General features: G+C 54.7%; 1 protein-coding gene across 1 annotated transcript; it reads right to left on the minus strand.

Annotated features, from left to right (window-relative positions):
- Positions 1–6,224: 6,224 nt before the first annotated feature.
- Positions 6,225–8,518, minus strand: NODAL (nodal growth differentiation factor). The gene is made up of 2 exons (XM_049646191.1): positions 7,870–8,518; positions 6,225–6,435 (listed from the first exon to the last, which is right to left on the minus strand). The coding sequence occupies exons 1-2, from the start codon at positions 8,359–8,361 to the stop codon at positions 6,283–6,285; spliced, it is 645 nt and encodes a 214-aa protein (XP_049502148.1). The 5' UTR covers positions 8,362–8,518; the 3' UTR covers positions 6,225–6,282.
- Between the last annotated feature and the right edge of the window lie 5,764 nt (positions 8,519–14,282).

Consider the following 14,282-nt stretch of genomic DNA (forward strand, 5'->3'; position numbering starts at 1 on the left):
GGGACGGTTCCGGCACAGGGTCTCAGGAAGTTGCAGGCAAGATGTTGGTAGGGTCTGCAGTCATCTGGGGCCGGAGAGGCCACTGCTCCGCTCTCTTTGTGGCTGTTGGTAGGAAGCCTGGGTTCCCTCCACAGGGGTGTCTCAGTAGGGCAGCGTGCGTGTCCTCGCACCACAGGGGCTGGCTTCCCCTGAGCAGGGGGTCCCAGGGAGAGGGTAAGTCTCCCAGGGAGGGAGTCTGCAGTGCCTTTCGTGACGTCTCTGAAAGCACACACCAGCACCTCTTCCTGATTCTGTTCCTTAGAAGCAGGCTCCGAAGTCCGGCCTGCATTCAAGGGGCCGGGAATTACACCCCACCTAGGAATGGGGCAGTAGCGAAGAATTTGAGGATGTACCTTAAAACCACCTTACCCCCGACAGAGGATAAAATCAGTCCGACGGGGGGTGTTGGTTAAACTAGGTAACACACCAAGAGCGATGCTGCTACTATGTCTCCTGGCTAGAAGGTGGACACTCACTCTTTCCCCAAAGCCACCTGCTGGCTTTAAGAGTGACAAGAAATGACATCTCCCGGGAGAATAAAGAGCCATACATTTGCCTAATGACCAGCAGCGTGACAATGCATCATGACGAGTCCCAGGCTCGGTGACTCTGAGACTCCATACCACTTCCTGGTATCTCCCGTAGCCAGGAACTGCCAAAGGGAATTGGATCCTCCTAGCGGAGCCCCTAAAGCTGACTTCATTGGAGTCAGGGTTGGTAAGCAAGAGGAGGAAATGGGAGTCAGATGTTGGGTTACCGGGCTGGGTAAAAAGCTTAACGGTTCAGATTCAGGGTGAAATAGATGATAGCATCTGGAAGCCAGGTCCCTGTGAGAGTCTGTGCCTGGCACCCGGTCTTTGCAGCCGTACCAGCTGGAACAGGTTGGGGTTGGCTCTCTTACCCAAGAAGCCACTTCTCCAGTGAAGTCAGAACATCTGGGAATTAGAGATGTCTGGCGGTGCTTGATTGCTCCGCTCAAATCCGGTTTTCTCTGACATGTGGGCCCACCTCGTCCTGGGCTTCCTGAGGGGAATGTGTTCTTAAAGAGAACTGACCCTGTCTTCACCTGTGAGAGAAGCTTAGACGAGGCTAGTCAGTTGAACACATTCTTAGTGAATGTCTGCTGTGTTTCTGGCACCCGCGTCCAGCCACGCTGTAGAGATTTCAGACCTCTTCGAGATGCACATTCCTGTCCGGCTTTAGGCCCCGCCTCTTCCCCGGCGTTTTCTTTAGCCCTGCTTGGTTTTAGTGTGAACTTGAACCAGAGGCACTGCTGCCGAGGCGGCTGTCAGAAAAAGGGTACTTCCTCCCCAAGTAAGGAACTCCTCTTCACAGCACTTTCAGATGAGTTGTGTTTTTCCTTCTGATTTTGAGGTGGATTCAGAATAGATGGTCTTTTATTCTTTGTTGTTCGGGTTACCGGCTCTTTGGGACGCTCCGACCTCAGGTCAGACGTTCCCATTAGCCCACAGCCTGCTGCATGTGTGGGATTCACCCCCAGAGTCCCATCATTCAGCCGGCACACGCTGAGTGCCTCTGTTGGGTCAAGCCAGCTGGTACGAGGGGCTCATCATGTTGGCAGTCGTGTCCCAGAACCAGACTCTCTACCCATTCTCCCCTTCTTGGATATTTGATGGGGTGTCAGGCGTCTTGGCTGCTTGAAGCCAGGACCCTTGGCCCTTTGCATTCTCCTGGAGAGAGGAGGTCCACTGCGTCTCCGTCTGGGTCAGAACTTTCCCCTCTAGGCAGGTTTCTGGACTACGGGCACAACAGCTGTTGACTAATCTGCGAAAACCCAATCACCTACCCACCCATGACATCTGGGACGGGGTAATACTCATTTTAAAAAAGCATTGTTTCTTTGGAAGGGCAATTGCTGTCTAGACTTTGAAGGGGGTGTGGTTACCACACACACACACACACACACACACACCCATCCCCGTTCCTTTAGCTCTGGGCTTTTAATAAAGGACAAAATCAGATCTTGAGGCAATTGGGTCAGAATTCTTTTGAATGCTTATACCCCAGGGGTGTTTCCTGTTCTAGTAAGGATTTTCCGGTTGAGCTCTGAAGTTTCCTTGAGGCTAGCTCAGAGAAATTTCTTACCGACTACTCTAGGGAGATGGATACAAACTTATTTTTTCAAACAATCATTCACGTCACCTTGCCCATCCTCTGGAATTTAAATTTCTGTCTCTGGGCCGGTCCTGGAAGTTCATACCTTTTGGCAAAGGTAGATTTAGGAAGTCTCAAGTCCCTGTTCAGATGGTCTTTGGTTTCTCTTTGCTTACCCTCTGCCCGCAGCTCTGGCATACCATCATACTGAATGGATGGCCAGGGCGAAGCATTGCCGAGATGAAACACAGTTCCTGGGGGCCTTGAGTTCTTAACTCTGCTACCTTTCTAAGAGCGGGAAGCTGACAGTTGCTGCAATGCTTGATAATCATGTGGCCGCGCTGAAATTTCCAAAGGGAGCTCTTGCCGGTGCTTAAACCCCAAATTCCTGGACACTCCTGAGACAATTCCATGAATCTAGCACAGGATACCCATTCTTGCACCCAGGGTACCCCACCCCTCCTCTCCATCCAAATCTTTAAAAGCAAAACAGAAAAACCCAAACCCGAGCCTAGGGTAACTTTTACTTGAAACCAGGAGGGTTGGGGAGGATCACTCGAGATAAGGATGAGTTGTACCTGTTAGCCATCCTGCCCCTGGTGGCTGTGTCCGAGTCCCTGAGTACTGTGAGCCAGTGCCTTTCCTTCCCCTGGAGACGGAGCCCACCACTTCCCGCCTGGGTGCCCAGGGGACAAACCTCAAAGGACGTGTCTTGGAGAGCCCAGAGGACACTCAGTATCCAAGTGTCCATTTTAAGCATCTTTAAGAGATTTTATATATAAAAATGCCCTTTCCCGTCTTAGTGCCACCAGTGGCCCATTTCCATGGGCTCTGAGTGGAAAAGTGGAGAGTGCCAGTACTTTCCTCGGTCTTCCCTTCGTCTCCTTTGATGTGATTGTCCCTCCACTCCTCCCATCCATTTCACGGCTGTGGATGGATAGCAGAGGGCACCATGCAGCCTGGAGGCAGCCCTGTGTGAATCCGTGGTCAGTTTTTTGTTGTTGTTTTTTGTTTTTTTTTTTTTTTTTTTTGGTAACTGTCCTAGGGAAAAAATTAAATTCTCACCAATGGTTGCTGTTACAGTTAAATCAATAAAGATCTTGAGTATCGCCTTGCGTTTTATCTGAGTTTGTAAAATTTCAGGTGACCTCCCATTTGGAGGGCCTTGACTGGTGAGGTAGGTGGACCCAGATGGTCAGTCACTTCGGGTGTCCGTTCTCAGCATTCGTGGAGCACTTTCTTTGTCTATCTGGCCTTGTATATACAGCGAGGTGACGTGTCCCTTTCCTCAGCAGCTTGGTGGTGAACAGGTGCTTGTGGAGCCGGACACGCCAGGGAAGGCCCTGTCCAGGAACCAGCCTCGCAGAAGCCCAAACAAGGGCTTTTCCTCTTTCTGAAGAGGGCTGCCTGTGCCCCCAGGAGCACTTGTTAGGAATGGGAGACTGGAGAAGAAGGAGGCAAACCCCTAATGGTGCTGCTGGAGTCACAACCGCTTCCCACATCCTGTGTAGCCCATGCTTCTGCTGCTCTCCCTTTTCGTTGTCCTTCCTTTTCTCCACTCCCACGTGCCACCGGGTCCACCCGCTTCCCCAGCCAAGGAGAGCGAGGCATCCCATTTTCCCCACTCAGCTACCGGCTTAGCACTACTCCAAGTACGGTAGGCCTTTGGCTGGAGAGCAAGTTCAAATCCCTGTTCCGTAAAGCCCCTTCCTGGCCCCCAGGTTAGGGCTCCGTTCTTAGAGACGGTATTTCCTCCGGTTCAAAGCCTTACTGCAGGGCCCAGAGCATGAAGCAGTGTTTCTAGGCTTGACTCCAAGTGCCTCTGGCCAGGCAGCAGGGTGACCTACTGCAGACAGGCCCAGTGCTGAGCTCCCAGCAGGGGTCAGCAAAACATAGTCCACTCCTCTGCCTCCATCTACGCGCCTTGTCCGTGAGGTTTGTTCGGAGTCCTTAAAGCTGCTAACTAAACACTCCCACAAGCTGTGGCCACAAATAGCTTGAACTTTTGCTCTCCGGGCCCTAGCCGTAGAAGAAATGTTGGGGACCTATCTAGTGAGGAAGATGCTCTAAAGCCTTAGGATGGGATTTTTCCCTCCCAAGAACTTCAGTCTGGTAGCGAAATTGGGTCCAAACATTTGGTTCCAAAGTCCAGGCCTTGACCTAAAGGTAGGGGAGCAAAAACCTCGCGATTCAGGACAGTGTCCCTGGGGCGGCTCCGGAGACCAGAGCTGAGTTCTTGACGCAGCCACTCCTAGCTGTGGTCAGGCCTCTAGGCCGCCGCGGTCTCTCGCTTAGGAAAGCAGTGGGATGAAAGCTGGCCTCGCGAGGCCTCCCCACCTCTAATGCTTTCCGAGTAGAATCCAATGCGGAATCCTACTGTGATTCGGAATTGTGGTGAGGGCTGGTCTATTTCCACTCCAAGGAATGCACAGCTCAATCAGCTTTGTTGCTGAAACAGGGCTTTGAGGTTTCTCAAGCCCAGGCCTGGCTTCAGCTTAGCCAGCCGATGCTTAGGCCAGGATTACTACCTTGACTCCCAAGGCTGTGGCTGAGTCACGTCTTAAGTCAGGAGGGATTCCCACGCGGTGGGGATCATTCTGGAGCACGGGGACGGGCTTCTTGGGAAAGAGCAGCAGAACTACTGTAAACTCCCATCCCCAGTAAAACGCCCCCCCCCGCCCCGCCCCGATCCCTGCCAAGCAAACAAAAATAGTCCGTTTTGGCAATGCTTAATGAGTCAACTAAAAGAAAAACAGAATCGCTGCCTTTGGGGTCTTTTTATCCAAGAGGCAAAGACACGCTCTGTTGTTTTTGTGGGAGAGCTTCCTATGAGAAAGCTTGGGTTCTTTCTGCTGTGCTGCTAGGCGGAGCCTGAAATTAAGCCAGACTTAGAACCCTGGGCTGATAAAGGTTGGATAAAGGGGGTAGAGCAGGCCTCACACGTTGTAGAGGGGGATGGGGATGAGGCCCAGAGGACAGTCCAGGACCTCAGGTCTGTGGCGCTTCTGCACCCACTAACAGACGTTTTACAGGAGTGCATTAGGATCCATCCGCTTTGATTTCACAGGAAGAGGTTGGGCAAGGAATTACTCGCCTGAGGTCACACGGCTTCTCAGTGGCTGAGCTGTGTGACCATAAGCCAAGTTCACCCGAGTCTTCGGCTACTTCACCCCTGCTGGATGGGAAGCTCCGGGGCCTCATTAACAGCACACAATGAGAGACCAAAGTGAATTGTCACCAACTTTAATAGACTCGGATTGTGTCTGCCCGAGCAGGCTGACGGGGATGACTGAGGGCTCCGCCACTATAGTCCAGTGTGGCCAGTTCAGAGTTCCTGCCTCTTCCTTCAAAGGCACCAGCTGGCCTAGGAGGATTTCACAATGGCTTTATTGTTTGTGCAACTCATTAGCAGAGACCCACTCCAGGGAGCCTCTGGACAAGGCCGACAGATTGCCACTGGCCAGCCTGAAAGATGCGGGGGCTCCCCTCAACCAGCCGGAGGCAATAAGCGCCAACTCTTTATTATTGTCTTTTAATTAATTTATTTTTTTATTTTTGAAGTAGGCTTCACGCCCAGCGTGGAGCCCAAAGCCGGGCTTGAACTCACAACCCTGAGATTTAAGACCTGAGCTGAGATCAAGAGTAGGGCGCTTAGCCAAACCAACTTGAGCCACCCAGGCGCCCCTTGAGCCAACTGTTTTTAATTTAACACAGTGAACTCAATCTTGGCAGGGGTGGTCCAAGACCACTTTTGAGAATACATCAAAGTTATAGATAATCTGTCCCACCTCAAAAATGAATGCACGTATGCCCCAACGTTTGCATATAATTTCTGGGGGTTCACAGGTTAAAAAGTCAAAGAACCCTTTCGCTAGTGCTTTTATTCACCACTGTCTCTTCAGTAAAGAGAAAACCCAACAAGGCTGCTTCCACAGGCTTGCCCTCTCTCCTGACGGCAGGAACCTTCCTTTACAGAGTGGGCGCCTTCCTCCTCACATCTGGCAGGCAGAGCAAACTTCCCCCCACTCTCCTCATTGGGTTAGACGGCTATCGTGTCTTCTAGGACCTTCCCGAACCTTCTAGAACCTTCCCAGGGTACAGGCAAATCCAGCTCCCACCAGGATCTCCTCAGAGGCACCCACATTCTTCCACAATCATGTCTTTGTGATGGTCTAGAAGGACCCTGCCATTGTCCACGTACAGCATGCTCAATGGCTTGGTCTTCACTGGGGCACAGCACGTAGAAGGGACTCGGTGGGGCTGGTATCGTTTCAGCAGGCTCTGGCGGGGGGAAATAAGTTAAAGTCAGTTTCTGGGTACAAAAACAGAAGAAAATGGTTTTCATAAAGGAATCAGCCTGCTAACACATCATAAAGTCTGACATGCAAAGTCTAACTTTACAGGCTGTTTAAAAAAAAAAAAAAAAAAGGAGCTAAACAGAAGATTCTAAAAGCCGTCTCTGGGTAAAGCAGCAGCAAACTTACATGTCCTTCTATTGTTCTAGCCTAGCGTGCATACCAATTCCAAGAAACTCCTGGTTTAATTCCAGAAACATGAAGCAAAAGCGAGTCATGTGGAAATTCTTGTGGGATTTGTTTTGTTGCCCAGAGAAGGGCGAATGGAGTCAATAGGAGAAAAGGTAACAATCCCTTGGCACTCTGAAACTGGGCCCTGTCCCTGTGGTCCAGCGAAGTCTTTTCAGATCCGAGTGTTACCCGCGAGTTGCCAGTTGGGACTATCTGGGTCTCTGCAGGCCCCCTTAATCATGCAGCAGGTAGGTTAGTGGCGAGAAGTCCCGGGAGAGGCTCAGGCCTCTGCCCAGGGAAGGTCCCACAGAGCTCTGGCCCCACCGGTGCTTCCCTTGCATGAGCTCAGCTCACCTACTCCCCAGAGGCTCTGAATCCAGATATTAGGGTCACGATGTTAGGCCCTCTTCTCTGTTTTCTCCCTCTCATTCTCCCTTTGCTTTCTTCCACCACCTTCTAGACCTTAGGCTGATGAGTGTGGCACCTGGGGGTAGCCTCCGGCCTTCTCTACTGCAAAAAAACCCTCCTCTTTCAGGCAGCAAAAGTACAGTGGTGGAAACAGTATTATGCCAACCATGGCCCCATAAATGTGGCCCCCATTTCATCAGCGAATCACAGACTTCTAGTAATGATAATACAACATCACATATGCTGGTTATCTGCCCACAGATGTACATGGGTATACGTATCGTCTCCTTGAACCCTACGACATTCCTGTGAAACACGGCATTGCCGTCCCCACTTCACAGGTGGTAAAACTGAGGCTCAAAGAGACCAAGCAGTTTGGTCAATATCACACAGCTAATCTGTAGGAATCAAATCCAGGTTTATTCCCAAAATCCAGATTCCGAACTCCCTTTCCTAGAAATCAGGGCCGAGGGGAAGCTGAGACCTTCTAGTCTATACCCCGCCACCCCTAATTTTACGAAAAGACAAGGAAGAAGTCCTAAGGGAGGGAGGTGTTCGAGGTTACCCGGTGGGGCATGACTCCTCGTAGGCCCCTCTGAGTCTGGTGCCACAGGCCATCCCTATATCCCAGCACAGCAGCTGGCACACTGTTGGTGCTCGGATAAGTGAATGAATGGACAGCAATGGGATGGCAGAGCTCGAGTCCTGTCCCCCGATCCGGCAGTATGGCCACTTCTCCCACAGAGCCCGCCGCCTCCCCTCCCTTGGCAGGGCTCCGCACCTGGATGTATGCGTGGTTGGTGGGATGGAACTCCTCCCCCACAGGGTTAGGACACTCGCCCTCACAACGGTAGGCGTTGTACTGCTTGGGGTAGATGATCCAGGAGCCCCATCCGATGAGGTTGAAGTCCACCTGGAACTTGACCTTCCGACACAGCTGGCTTCTGTCCGGCAAGTGGTGCCGGCGGTGCCTCCGGCCCCTCTCCTGGGAGAGCTGTCCCTCTCGGGCCCGCCAGGAGCTCTCCGCCTCCCACAGCAAGGTGGAGCCACCCAGCCGCCTCTGCTCCGGGGAGAGGTTGGAGTAGAGCACGAGGAGCGCACTGGCGACCGGCGGCACGGGAGGCCGCTGCGGACACTCTCTGGCCAAACTGGACGCCTGCTCTGCCAGCTCCCCAGGGTGCTTCAGCCACTTGGAGAGAGGCCTGGTCACCTCCAGGACCATGCTGCCTGAGGAAAAGGTCATCTGGGACAGAGGAACAGTGAACGAGTCCATCCGAAGACGCTCCCGGCAGTCGGCTGGGTCCTGCTCCGCATCCGGCTTTAGCTGGTGCAAAATCTCGATGGAGGGCAACACGCCAGGGGGAAGGTCCACAGGGCCGGCCAGCTGCAGCCGGAGCTCGGCCCACACCAGATCCTCCGCTTGGCTCAGGAAGGAGAAGTCAAAAGCAAAGGTCCAGTTCTGCCCATCGGCGTGCACATCTGGGTGGGGAGAAACCAGGAAGGAAGCAGGGTGAGTGGGGGCCCCCTGTATGCTCCCCAGAGCTCATGTTGCAGCCTTCACCTGACAGGGACCCTCTCAATCCTCACCCCAACCCTACGAGTTGGGACTGTGGAGTCCATTTTAGTCCCATTCAAATCGAGGCTCAGAGAGGTTAAATTACCTGCACGAGGTGGTGGGGCCAAGAACTGACCCAGATTTGCCCAACCGCAAAGCCCACACTCCAAATCCCGGTTCTGCTGTTCCCGCTAAGACACCCCGCAGCCAGAGAACAGCTGGTAGACGCTGGATGCGTTCTCCCTGCTCTTTGGCCAAACCCTGAGCTTTCTGACCTAAACCCTGGGCTTCCCCTCACCCTGTGACCCTGAGCTCCCCAGACTCCGTTTTCTCATTGGAAACGGTGGCCTGATTCACGGGCACGTGGAAAGGCCCCGAACCTTCTCGGGAGGCCCAGGCAACAGAAGCCCAAGGCCGGCCACCCTCTCCTCCACCTATTTCTAAAGATGGAGGCAGAAACTTCCGGGGTTTTTGACAGCCTCACACATAGGGTTCTGTAGGCATTCTAAGCATGACTTTGCACTGACCTGGCAGTTTTCCAACCAGTGGGCTTTCCCATCTACCTGCAAGGTGCTCATCACCGCCCCCTGTCAGGTCATTCACACACCTGGGGCAGACACAGCCTGCACACACACAGCCCCCAGCCTGGTCCCAGCCCCCTCCCCAAGATGACAAAACCCAAAATGGATGAAACAGAATGGGGAAGCGTGTTCCGTTCATCTTAGTCCCGGACTAATTTGGCCCAATATCTGGGAATAGCATGTATGTGCGCATGCTAAAAGTGACCTTGAACTTGTTTCGAGCCCAGTTTCCTCTCCTTTGCAATGGGAATGGTCATGCCCTGCCCATCGCGGCCTCATCACAAGCTTTCATGGAAATAAAGAGGGTTGACCGTCTGTTGCTAAATAAAAGTCAGGGATTATTCATTCCTTAGAATAAAAACACTAACCCTGTTGCGAACAGATCTCAAGGGTAGTGACGATCTCTGATTTGGGTCCACTCTGGGCAGACCGCACGACAGTGTCCTTTTTTTATTGCCTTCTAGAGCATCTTTGGCGACATGATGTAAGTGAATTTCCCTGAGAAATCCAGCCTGCATTATTATAAGGAAGCAGTTTCCAGCTTCAGCCTCCTGGCAGCTTCTCCGAGCCCATCCCCAGAGGCTCTTCACTTAATTTCCACTTCCCTCCTCATTAGCACCTGTAGGGGGCAATAACCCGCCCCTGGCTAGCAACTCTCCCTGGAGGTGTGGGGAGGAGGCCTGCATTACCCATTGCCCACTGCAGCACCCCCTAGCCACCTGGGGATTCCGTGGGACGTGTAACAACTCCTGGCCACCTGCACCAGGAGTTAAAGACTTTTCATCTCAAGTATCCACAAACGGCCTTTTAGAGGAAGACATTCCAGCTCAGTGATCAAGAGCAGGGGCTCTCGTGCCTCCTGTGATGGTTCAAATCCTGCCACTTGCTGTTTAACACTGGGCAGGCTAGTTTCCTTCTCTGGGCCTCAGTTTCCTGCTTTGCAAAAGGGAGCCAGTGACAGTATCACCTCACAGAAGTGTTAGGATTCGCTGAGATAATGTGCAGAAAGTGTTTGGCCCAGCACAACCAACGTGCAATAGGTGTCAGCTGTCATCAACCACTTCCTTATTATTGCGGACGTCCAAGGTTAGAAACGAAGGTGTCCAGATAGGTAGTGAAAGACCCGGACAGAAGAGCAAAGTCAGCCATTACCAGGATGGACAATGTGTATGGAGCGCTCCTTCCCAGTGGGGCGGAGTCTCTGACTCCATGACCCCACCCCCAGCCAAGGGGTCCTTGGGACACAGTGCTGATAGGTTCTCTTAGATCGGTCTCCGGTTCTTGTTAGGATAGGGGTGCCTAATCTTTTGGGGGTCACCGATGCTTGCTACAAGCCAAGAATGCTCTCCCCAGGAAAGAAAGCATCTCCCACTTCTACAGCAAATGTGACTTGTTGGTATCAGGTATCAGGAAAGGGTTCGTGGACACCCTGAAACCTATCCACGCAACTCAACAGAATCGGCCACACAGGCCCCAGGGATATTCTTGACCCGTGTCCAATTCTAAAGAAGAAAGTGGTTGGGCCCATGCCCTGGGGGTTCCCTCACCCTCAAACAGGATGCTGAGTTAGGATTCCGGGCTCCGTAGGAAAGGAGGGTGTGGGTATGACGCTAAGTTATTACAAACTAGCAGTTAATTGCCACTCATTGCCTCCCGGGCCAAGCATTGTCTCTTTGAATCCTCCCCACCATTATCACGGTTTCGCAGATGAGAGAAAACTGAAGGTCCACAGCCACAGACGAAGATGCAAACGCAATTTGGTTAGACTCCAACACCCCGTTTCCCGCTTTACAGGTGCGGCATGACAGATAAACCCAAGAGGGAAAGGAGCAGTTAGACCATCCCTTCTCCACCCGTGTCCCTCCAGGCAGGCTCCTCTGGCTGCTTTCAAAAACTGAAACCAGTTCACAACACTGTGAACGTGCTTAAAGTCACTATACATTTTAAAAACAGTAAAATGGTAGGTTTTGTCATGTATATTTTGCCGCATTCACACACAAATGAGGCAGAAGGAAAGCCAGCCCCCGGTTTTACAAAAGGGGAAACTGGTTCTGCAAGGGATACACCAGGAATTAGGAAGCAGGGTTTGAGGGAACTGAACCCAGTTTTCCAGTCTCCCAGACTCTCAAACCACCACGAACCTTCCGGAACTCTCCAGAAGGAGAGAGTGAACTGAAGAAGGGCACTCTCTGCCCCTTTGCCCAGCCTCCTCCCCACACCAACTTACCTGTAGAGGGACTGAGCAGAGCCCTCCAGTAATTTTCAAGCCCCTCGGGTTAGCCCCTCGGGTGTCCCTAAATCTGGCTGATCCCCAGATGACCCTTCAAGAGGGGTCATCGGCTGTCTGACCCCAGACGTGGCAGGCCAGGGAGCTAAGAGCCCCCACCCCCGCACCCGACCAAAGGGCTGGCGGGTGGCCAATTAGGTCAGATGATCGGATGTGGATTGCGCCCCAGCGTGGGGGAGGGCCGTCTGGCCCCAGCCGGCAGAGGGAGGCACAGGCCGGCGCAGGGCGGCAGGGGTCTGCCCCCGACCCCAGGAGTCAGGATGTGGATTGCATGGGGCAAGGGGACCCCCGCGGAAAGGGTCCCTCCACTCAGCACCCACCTGTCCGTCGCGCCCGATGCCCAGAACGCCCTGCCCCGACTCCGAGGGTGAAACACCCGCGTCACCACGGTCGCTGAGCGTTTCCCCAAACCAAATCTAGGCCCCGAACCCGGTACTACTCGGGACACTGGCACCTTCCCAGCCTGGACTCGAGTCCCCAAGCCTGCCTCAGTTCCCGACTTCGGGGCACTCCGCCTCTAGTGCCGTATCTCTGAACTATAATCCCGGATGTTTGTTACGCGCTCCGTGCTGGGTTTCGAAGTTCGCGGTCAGCCTCCGGCATCCATTCACCCTGACGCGCGAAAAGAAATTCGACAGAACGTATGTAGCAATAATAACGACCACTTATTACCATGCCTGGTTTTGTGCTAAGCGTTTTATGTGCTTTGTCACCTGGCGCTCGCCACACTTTTATAAGGGAGGGACTGCTGTCCCCATTTCACGGAAGCGCAAACCGAGGCGCCCGGAGGTTACGTAGTTGAACAAGACCGCATCGTCGACTGGCGCAATCGGGCTCCCACCCTCCAGCGCTGCGCTCTACCCACCCTAAACCAAGGCCCAGAACGCAGGGGTCTCCGCCCCGGGGCCCTTCCCGATGCCAGAATCCCCTCCACCCGCCGACCCTGCGCGCCGAGCCAGTGCCGACGCCGGTGCCACCCCAGACCTGGACCCCCGATGCTCCTCCCTCCCAGCGCAGAGCGCCCTCAGCGGCGGGGTCCCCAGCCCGGAGCCACCCTCCCGCAGCATTTCCCAGCGCCCTTCCGGAGTCCCAAGGCGCCCCCGGGGCTCGGCGGGGCTGCGCAGCCTACCTTGCGCCTGCAGGCTGCGGATGATGTCCGCCCGGGGCAGCGGGTCACGGTAGAGGCTCAGCATGTACGCTAGAGGGGACGGCGACGAGGGCTGCCCCCGCGTACGGAGGGGCGACGGGGCCACGGTCGCGGCGCCCGCCTGGAGCAGGGCCCACCAGGCGTGCAGGAAGAACCAGGGCAGACGGGGGGCTTGCATGGTGGGCTGGCTGGGCCCGGACGGCGCCTCCGCCCCCTTTTATCCTGGGCCTTCGCTGCCGCCCCGCCCTCTCCCTCCTTCCCTGGGGGAAGCCTTGGGATCCTGTACCTCCCCCCCCCCCCCCCCATCCAGAGGGGTGGCCCCCAGAGGGACCACCTGCTGCGGGAGGGCCAGACCTGAGCCTGGGAAGGAGGAGACCCGCTGAGCTAGAGGAGCCCTTAGGTCCCGCGACCCTCTAGTTTGCCGCGTTTGAGGACCCTGGCACTCTGCTACTTTAGATACTCCAGGCCATGTTTCTGAGGCCCTGGTAAACTCCTCACCCTCAAACTGGCAGGTCACAATTGTGGCTTCCTTGCTCTGCCTTAACCTCGGATCCCTGCCCTTTCCTGTTTCTCCAAGCTCCAAATGGATGTCTGGCTCAACAGCAGCAGGTAGGGAATGACAGTGCATCCTGGAGGCTCTCAGGCCAGGTGAGGCCCCAGGCTGACCTGCGATGCTCCCCCCCCCCCCCCCCCAGCCTGGCCAGGTGCCAGCCTTCCGGGCCTTCACCCAGATGGCCTCCTGGAGCACTCCTGGCCTTAACTGGCAAGGCCTGTCTGGATGGCTCTGGGAAACCAGGGGTGACGGTACTGGGAGTTGCTGGAACCAAGAAGGTGAGCTCCGGAGGAAGGCCCCTTGGGGACCTGCCTCAGACAGGGATGGAAGTGTTCTCTAGAAGGCAAAGGGCACAAGTGACCAGGATGAAGGACAGACTTCTCCATCAGAAAGGGGAAGTGTTTCAGCAGAAGCCGGAGCCCGGGGCACAGCTAACAGGGTGATCCCGGCCCCTGAGAGTGGAGCGCGTGTGGTGGGCGTCATCCCAGTGATTTCAGGAGAAAGGTGTGTCCTGTGTTGTCCACGGCCTGCAGTCCCTGTCTGGCCTGGCAGTTGCCCCCCCGGGGGACCTGGGTTTCAGCTCAGGGCCTCTCATTTCCCTTTCTCTGGGCCCTGCTTTCCTCAGCTGCTTGGGAGTGATCCTCATGCGGCCTCCCTTCCGGGTGCCGTCACATCAGAGCTGGAACTACCTGTAAAGAAATATAAATCCCTGCCCCTTGTCAGGCCCCAGCTGTTTCCCTCAGCACAGGAGGGCTCCTCCTCCCCACGTCCTTTCTTAGCCTGGGCGACATTTACTGAAATGCTCTGTGCTGGGCCCATGTCCAGGCCTTTCACAGGACGCTCCAGCTCCAAAGAACCACAGGCTCGGCCCGGAGCAGGTACAGACAGTGGGAGGAGGCCCAGCAGGTTCAGCTGGGAGCTCCAAACTTGGGGGGTGGGGGGGGGGCAGGTAGCTGGGGTGGAGCTGGTCCACCCAGCAGGAAGGAACCTCACTGTCACCGGGAAGAGAGTGGGGGAGGGGTGGGGACAGCGAGGGAGAGCGGCAAACCATGGGACCCGGACAGTCTGCTC

The sequence above is a fragment of the Panthera uncia genome, chromosome D2 (assembly GCF_023721935.1).
Source record: "Panthera uncia isolate 11264 chromosome D2, Puncia_PCG_1.0, whole genome shotgun sequence".
Lineage (NCBI taxonomy): Eukaryota > Metazoa > Chordata > Mammalia > Carnivora > Felidae > Panthera > Panthera uncia.